At 47.3% G+C, this 8843-nt stretch overlaps 1 protein-coding gene across 1 annotated transcript; it reads left to right on the top strand.

Moving 5' to 3' along the window:
* Positions 1-6012: 6012 nt before the first annotated feature.
* LOC104165792 (chromosome unknown open reading frame, human C3orf70) lies at positions 6013-6813 on the top strand. The gene has a single exon (XM_009705533.1). The coding sequence runs from the start codon at positions 6025-6027 to the stop codon at positions 6559-6561; it is 537 nt and encodes a 178-aa protein (XP_009703835.1). The 5' UTR covers positions 6013-6024; the 3' UTR covers positions 6562-6813.
* Positions 6814-8843: the final 2030 nt, after the last annotated feature.

Raw genomic sequence — 8843 nt, 5'->3', positions numbered from 1 at the left:
AGTGAACTCTCCTTGGAATAATGCAGAATCCCTCCAAGCTAATACTGTCTCCTGTTACACATGCATTATGAATACTTGCTTTGCCTCCACTCCTTCAAAGCTGTGCAGTATTTAATTAGAAATTTATTTTTTTTTTTAATGTTCTTCATAGCAGGACCGATTTCTCTCCCATGTAAGCTGATTTTTTTGGCAGGGTTCTGTATGGCAATAGGGGAGCCTTGCGTGGCTAGAGTGAGAATCCCAGCCGGCTTTGTAATGGCACCAGGGATCTTCTGTTGCAAAGGTGTAGGATCAAACAGAAACAAGTCACCGACATGTAAGGAGCAGCTCTCTGCCGTTACACCGCAGGAACCAACCGCACATGCCCTTTGCCAGGGGGAACAAACAGCTGCCTGAATGTCAGCCCCTCGGCTTTGCCCGACGGTTGAGGTCACTGCTTCAGCCTCTCTGAAGCTACACCACAGCCAGGGGCACCGAAATCTCCGTTGAGATCAGAGCTGGTTCTCCCCCGGTACGCCCCAGCTAGGTGCTTTCAAGTGAAAGCTGAGCCGGCTCAGGTGCCTGGGAGCGATTCCTAAGCTGTACTGGTTAAACTGAGCTGGTTAGGTTAAATAGTGTACGGTTAGCGAGTCTTTGTTAACCTTGCTGAATTTTGGAGAGTAGATGAGCTGGCGGATTGGAGGGTGTAGAAATATTTGTCCAAGCAGCTGCAGGGGAAAGAAAACATATGAAAAAAGCTTTTATGTTTTAGTTGAAAGATGTCTAAGTGTCTTGCATGCAAACAAATATACATGGTATGTATCTCCGACGTAGACTCACAAGATCCACAACTGAAGATCGACAGCTATCTTTTACCATTTTCTGAAGTGCAGTGCAATTCCTGTTGTTATTTATTAGGGAAAAAAAAAAATCCTTCAAGGTAGCATTTTAAGAGGATAAAACTTGAGTATTTGTTATGAGAAACCTCACTGCTGAAAGATGGATTTATTTATTTTTTTTTAATATGCCAAGCACATTAATGAGTGTCAGAGGTAAACTAGAATGCTGGGACAAAGGGAGGTGGAGAACAAACTGTTTAAGTGGCACCTCTGCTTATTTCACATTTAAGTTATTCTGTATTAGCCAGAGAAGTTGCTGCTGTGTCTGTTCAGTGAGGATGCATGCAGACGGCTCAATTCGCAAAACAATCAGAAAGAAATGACCTCGTGGCTTGTTTCTCGAGGGTTATATTTGGTGTTTTTGTGAGCAGGAGACACTAAAATACATCTTCCAGTCAATCAGCCACATAGTTCTGGTAATCAATGCCACGAACAGGCTTTTTATATATATACATGGAAATGTGCGTCTGCTTTTGAGGATAAAAAATTTCCCAAGTTGCATGAGTTTGCTTGAGATCTGCAGGTCATAGTAGAGCTCCCTGCTCTGCTGGATTCTGCCTCAACCTGCTGGCAGGTGTCACTGGAGGTGTGGAGCCAAGGCTTTGGTGAACAGCATCCATCCAATTTGGCAACAAAAAAATGATATTTCTGTGAACAGAGAAGCAGGGTGATGAGCACTGCCCAGTACTTACCTCCTTGGACACGGTTGAATAGTTGTTTTGCAGTTGAGTATCGGCTTTAGCATGTGCTAATTCTCTGGAGGATTTGATTTTTAGGCTTTCACAAGGGTCAGCTGAATAACAAAGAAAGGGAAATACAATCAGTCCCTTTTAGCTGTACACAAACCGCTGTCACTGCGTGACTTGGATCAGACAAAGAGATGCAGTGTTTCTGGCGGATAACGCCTTGTGAGCACGTAAGACCAGAAAGGGTAGGTATAGGTACTGGTGCAGGCTTTCGGTTGTGACAAACAGTTGAGCGTGGCCTACGTACATACTTCTGAAGTCTCTCATTGCCTTGCATTTCATCGTATCATCTGTTGGCATATGGCTGTCACGGATAATTGAGACTTATTGGGAAAATAATCTTGGCAGAGCCTAGTTTCACACATTTGCTGTTAAACACCCAGGAGAGGAACGGGCTCTTGTTTTCCCTGAGCCCCTTTGCCGTGGAAGTGCAGAGCCAGAACCGTGATGCTTCTCCATCACAGCTACTACAGTACTCAAGAGCTTCCCAGACTTCTGCAAATGCAGCAAACTGCTTCTCACAGAATTTGGAGCTTGATTTTTGGACGTGTATTCGGCACGTGTGCTATTTTTCCTTCACCGAATTACCATCTTCCGTGTAGGCAGTGGTGGCAAGTGACCCAGGAAACAACTTGCCATTGCAAGTGTCTAGTCTGGCATCTGTATTTGTGCAAAAACACTGTAATTTACAGGAGCATTCATCAGCGCAGCGCAATTGCAGAGTTCTTCAACTGACTTGGTTGGAATAAATAGGCAATAAATTACATGCTAGCATATTAAAAGGAATGTGTCAGAATAGGTGCTCAAAATACTATTTTATCATAGACTTTTGCCAGCTGTTTAAAGTCAGCAAAAACATTGCTGTTAATTGCAATGGGAGTTTGATCAGACCAGAATGAATTATAAGAGAACTTGGGGACTTGCGCTTCAGGGATAATTTTCTGTGAAAAAAACGTTCCTGCTGCTCCTGCAAGCTGCGAGGCGATCTTATTTTTAAATTTCTGCATTTATTTTTCCTAGGATGCATCACGGCTGATGCGTTTACGTGCATTACGCAGAATAAGGAGTTGTAAGTGAGGCTGTAACCACAGCTTTGTCCTTGTCCATCATCCAGTCTGACAGTCCCAGCTGTGAGCACCAGCACCCCTTAAAGAGGGACCTGATCATGTTTTAAAACAGAAGCTTAATCTGTCTAGAATGAACAAACTTAGCCCTAAAACTAGCTGAAACTTAACAAACTTGTACCAGAATTTTGAAGAAACGTAGAAATCAGTTCAGGTAGGAAATTCTCTTTTTTTCCGTTGGGTGATTCCTGCTTTACCCTGGCAGAGCTTGTCCTTGGAACGTGAGGAAATGGTTTCAGCCACTGTAAGGTCACACACATGGGGATTTGAAATCCTCTGTTAACAGAACAGCCACTGTTTTCTTCTACCCTGAAATTAGTGCCAGCAGGGCAGTTTTGAAACACGCAGAGAATTACCACGTGCTGCTGCAATGGTAAAACGACCAGCTGAGCTCCCAGGTAACACCTCATCTCCCCCTGCTGCCACTTTTTTTTGGGGAAAAAAAGAAAAGTCAAACTGATGAATCAAAGATTCATCATTCAATGTCCATGCTGTAAGCTACCCTGGCTTAAATCCCCCCCTTTCTTCTCCCAATGCCTCCCAGCCTTCTGCCAGCACGTGGTGGCTATTTGAAGTGGAAAAATACAGTCCTGTTGTGCAGAAACCTTTTCTCCTCGATCCTGTAAGAATCTCCACCAGTGTCTTCCTTGGACACTGCAAATAGAGGTGGCACAAAGTTAAGTTGAGAAATTTTTCTTGCACTAGTATCTTTTTTAAGGTTGGTTGTCAATGAAATGGAATAGGAGCGCACACAGAAGCACTCCAACCATATGAATAAATACAGCATTGTGGTTTCAGGCAAGGGTAGGCTGCATTTCAGTTGCCGTGAGCTGAATTTTATCAGACACTGTTCCAATCAGCAGCACATAATCAGTCATTTGTGTTGCTTCGCAAGAGAGTAGCATATTTAATGTTTGCTAATTTCAAAGAAGGATTTCTGGAGACCAGCGGATGGCAGGAAGCCACGGGCTGCCGCTGTTACAGCGGGTTGTGAAGGTAAGGTCTGCCCGCCTGCGCCAGAGAGCTTCCCAGAGAAGCTGTGTCAGCAAGATTTGACAAATGCCCACGAGACTCTCTCCCTCGGTGACTGCCAGGACCGAAATACCTGTGCTGCAGCTCCGAAGGGCACCGGAGCAGGAAGAGCTCCGCTCTGCCTGTGGTTGAAGCGGTCAGTTGTTTGATGCCAGCGCTTCATTCCTCTGAGCCACAGCGAGTTTAGAACTAGAGCGTGGTATGTTAAAAAGATGGCAAGTGGAGAGGATAGCTTTGTCTCTTCTGCCGTCCAGCCATAATCAAAACAAGCTGCTTTCTCTCGTGTTTGTTTTCACTGAGTTTCTCCAGTGGCTCTGTTAACAACTATCATTCCACAGATCGTAGGGAAAAAAGCGCTTGATGAGGTATTGGAGGGAAGCTGGTCAAATCTATTCACAAAACCTTCTTTTCCCCTGCCCACCCACCGCCGCCGTCTCGCTGCTCTCCGTCTGGCTCGGTTGGCTGTTCCGTCCCACGGCACGACCGGGCTGGGCTCTTCTCTTCAGCGTGCCTGGTGCTCGTGTCTCTGAGCCTGCTTTCTGCGCGCGCTGGCCTCGCAGCGAGTCTCCCCCACGCTCCAGCGCTCCCCTGAGCTCTTCTTTGGGCTCTGCCCTCTGTGGCGTTTCCTCTGTTCTTCCCAGCCTGCAGCGATGGGGGTTTGAAGTCCCAGCAGAGGACCGCAGCTGGTTCTTACACCAGCTGTTTCTCTTCTGATGCCAACAGCGCAGCAGGGGTGGGAAAAGCCTTCCCCAGCACTCGAGGTTTCCCCTGGTGACGTACCGGAGCTGTGCGTGGGCCCTGGCTCGGTGGGGCTGGCAGAGCCAGTGAACACCCCAGGGGCTGCTGCAGCCAAGAGTTGGGAATCTCTCAGCCCATCCCCGTGCCAGTGCTTTCAACAGGCGGCCGGGGCACCGACTGCCACGCTGCCTGGGACTTGTCGCAGTCAGAGTTCTTCCCACATCGGGGAAGGATTCCCAGGCTGAGGATGGGGTGTTTTACTGCAGAGAGGCACGGCAGGGGGAGAGGAAAGCCCTTCTCTGCTGCTGCTGTCCCATCCCACGCTCGGCCTCCCTGAGCAGAAACGCAATCACTGCTCCGATTTTCCAAAGGAACAGCTAATTTAGGGACAAAGGGCTGCACCTACCTCTGAGTTGCAAACACAAAACCAGGTGGCAGATCTCATCACAGCACAGCCAGACTCATTAATGCGGCAGGACGTTGGTGGCTTTCTGCTCCTTACCTGCAGAGCTTCAAGCATCAAAACAGTCCTTCAGTGCTTTGATACTTTTTCTGCCTTAGCAAAGCAGTATTTGCAACTCATGCATCAAAACTCATCTGAGAGCCCCGCTACTTGCAAGTCTTCTGGAAGTTTGTGCTTTCGTAGCGTATGAGCCCCTGGGGAGACATGAATCTTTCAGAGGCTTCATGCAAATAAAATGCAGCATTTTACAGTCTTAGGCATAGCCTCAGGTTTCTCAGGTTTTTCCCTAACAAAGCACTGATTTTCTGCTCTTTTGTTTATTTCTTTTAGTAAAGGTTTTTAGTTCACACTTGGTTCAGCTCTATATAACCAACATAATCCTATTTTCTTACTACCTAACCAGATAATCAAGATGCCAAAAGCATTTCTATGGCTTGGGAATTCCCTTATTTTCTGCCTTAAAATTCTAATTGCAGTCATGTATGAACCTCTGGTTTATAATATAGAAAAACATGATTTAGTCTCCAGGAAAAAAAAAAACAAACACGGAAACACGTGCAGGGAGACTCATTGTAATTTGGGATAATAACAGAGTAAAATTTAGATCATCGTAGCAAAGATGTAAGCTAGAACAGCTTTGTGTTTAGTGAAAAAACAAAATCTCTGAGCACATTTGCAGTTTTCTTTCCCGTAGAAAGGGCTGCAGACAGACGTGCCGTCTGTCCCACTCCTTAGCTATGGAGTTGTGCCTCTGGAGTTGATTTTCTAGAGTTGGTGCCGTCCTACCGCTGACAGGGAGAGCAGGAGCGGGTGAGGAAGGCTGTGCTTACCTACAGCATGAAGCAGCAGAGCGTCCATACCAGGAGAGGACTAAACACCTCGAGGCCGTTGAAAACAGAGCGACTGCTGACTGCAGGGAACCGCTGGTTATTATTAACAGCCAAGGGCAAGCATCATGTCATCAGTTTGTTTTGAACTTAAAGATAACCATCTTTAAATGCTACTTCTCTCTTTTCCCCACAGGTAAATACGTCTATCAGCCTATGACACCCGTAGAGCAGCTTCCCAGCACCGAAATACCCGTTCGCCCTCGGGAGTCTACCAACACCATCCAGATCTCCGTTTCGCTCACCGAACACTTTTTGAAGTTTGCGCCCGTCTTCCAGCCCCCTCTGCCCCCCGACTCCCCGCAGTTCTGCACAATCGCAGACCTCTTCATTGACAATTACCGCGTGAAATGCATCAACGGGAAGATGTGCTACGTACAGAGGCAGCCTCCCCCCGTGCCCCACAAGATAAAACCCGAGGAAGTCGCCGTTCGCAATGCCTTAATCACAAGAGAGAGCAATACACCAAAACCAGATCACTGCTCGTCCCCTTCCAGCTCCGAGGACTCCGGGATCAACGCGGTGGGGGTTCACTACATGGAGTCGTGTGACGAGGACACGGAGGGGGTGGCTGAGCTAAGCTCAGAGGAAGACTACAGCCCGGATAGCAGCTGGGAACCAGATGAATGCCCGCTCTTGTCACCGTCGCAGTGCGAAATGGAAGTGATTGAGACTATAGAAACCACTGTGTGATCCAACAAGTTGGTACCAGATCCATCCAGTTCCCACTCAGTAACGTTGCTTTTGTAGTATTTATATTTTCTGTTTTTTTCTGACAATCTGTTTTTTCCAGTGCACTTGATATTTCAGATTTCTCATGGGAGCGCGGTCACGGGACTTGCATATTGGTGAACTAGCAGCAGCCTGAGCAATTTTAACACATTCTCAGCCTGATCAGATCTCCCACGTCTGCACGTAAGGTAGTGATAAATCTTAAGACTTTTATAGCTGAAATAGGCCCTTTTCTTGGTCTGGGTTACGTCATATACTACTTCTCATACAAGGATGTGCCACTCCAGATGTTTCCATCCGTCAGGATGTTTGCAGTGGGCCTTCAAAGCACAGAGGGTGAGCTGGGGCAGCACGCCTGCAAGCAGCAAAACCAAGTTGCCCTTAGTCTTTCTCAAACAGCTACAGGAGGCGCGGTGACAAGAGGCTCTTTCCGTCTCTCCCTGTCCTTGCGCATCGTCCGTCCTTTTCTCTAGTGCTGGTGCGACCCTCCTCGAAGGCCGTTGGCACCACTCTTCCAGCGGGTTGGTACGGCAGGCTAGAGAATGCACAAAGTGCCTCCAACTTTTCTCCAGGCTATGCACCGAGCATCTGCTGAGTTAGGTCAGGCTCTGAAAGCTTCTGAGAAGGCAACTGTTGCTCTGGAGGGGGATCAGTTGCCTGGATCCAGCTGGTCCCTTGTCTCCACGTGGATCTTGGGAAGAAGATCCGGCTTTTGCAGCCCGGCAGGAGGAGGAGCAGGCAGAGATGAAGTGCGGCTGACTAACCAATACCACGCTAGACTGGGGTGTGAAACGATAGGCGAAGGAAGTGACTACCTCCAAACACATGAAATCCGCCCTCGGCTTTGCCTGCTGCTTCCTCCTGTGCTGTTTGGTGCCGGACCTGTGCACTCAGGACCAAATGGCCTCAGGGCCTGCATTTGCCTGAAGAATAACAAAAATTTAAAAACAAAACAGAAGTTTATCAGCCACACCACTGTGTCGGCAGAGCTTGGGGACAGCGTGGAGGTGCCAGTGGGAGGTGGCCCACGGGCTCGGTAGCGCGCGTGCTTGTTAAAACACAGCCTAAGGTCGTTCTAGCGGAGAGAGAAAGCTTCGGCTCCCGCTCCTTTGCACTCAAGTTTAGGGGCGGATTCTGAACAGGGCTTTCCTCAAATAGCTGGTAAGGGCGAGCCGTCTCGCCGGTGGTCTGGTTTCAGCCCTGCTTGATGAAACAGAAATGTCGTTCTCAGATTTCAGTCAGCTTGAATCAGTTGGAGTCAGTAATAACTGTGTTTTCAACAGCATTACTGAATTTCTTTGTGTATTTGCTGTTTATGTTTCAAAAGTCATTGGTGAATATAAGGCTGTATAAATGTGTACAGTTTAGTGACTGATACTAGATTATAGTCCGTGTTATAGGATGGCTCATCTCGCTCACTGTATCCTGACAATGTATTACTAGTTTTATACACTTTGTAATCAGTATCTTTAGAAAACGTTTAGGCAACAGTGTGTGTATGTGCACATGCGCGTGTGCTAGGAGTTTACCATAAATGGTTATAAAGTAATACTGTACTTTTTAGACTTAACACTTTCAGACAAAAATATTAGGTTTTATAGTTTTGATGACTTACATAAAAGAGCGCAATGCTTGTCAAATGAGGAACTTGGGCCATTGCATGAACAGGTACATTCTCACAAGGCACCTGGAAACATTCTGGTTTTCTGCGGGCAGTTAAACAAAGGCCGTAGTAAAACTAAATAGGATTTATTTATTTTTTAAAGGCAGGATCGTCTTTCTTGGTAAACTAAGGTTTCTAACGACATTTTAGTGTCTTTTGACCATTCAGACACATTCCATAGGTAGAAGGAAGCATTATATATAAACCTACAGCATTTATTCATATTTAATCTTTCAATTGTAATTGGAGTGGAGAGCTGAAAAAGCTCACTCTTGTGCCTGGCCGGCCTGAGCTTTCTTCCCAGAGGCAGCTTCTCCCTCCCAGGAGGAGGGGGTGGGCTGGCAGACGCCTCCTCCCACGGGACTAGCGGCAGCGAGGCCCTTCCCAAGGACAGGGCGCTCCTCGCCAGCTCTCGCCAAGCACAGGAAAGGTCACCAGGACCCTCTGACGTGGCACAAGCTCACCTTGTTTGTAAGGAAGCGGGAGCTGTTAGGGGGCACCGGCTGGGAGCGTAGTGAAATTCAGCTGGGTATTTATGACCAAGACTTACCGTAAGATCCTGTGGTCTTGCGGGTTCGTA

Source organism: Cariama cristata, unplaced genomic scaffold (genome assembly GCF_000690535.1).
Source record: "Cariama cristata isolate BGI_N322 unplaced genomic scaffold, ASM69053v1 scaffold2938, whole genome shotgun sequence".
In the NCBI taxonomy this organism is placed as follows: domain Eukaryota; kingdom Metazoa; phylum Chordata; class Aves; order Cariamiformes; family Cariamidae; genus Cariama; species Cariama cristata.
The sequence above is the reverse complement of the archived record's forward strand: the minus strand, read 5'-3'. Positions and strand labels throughout refer to the sequence as shown.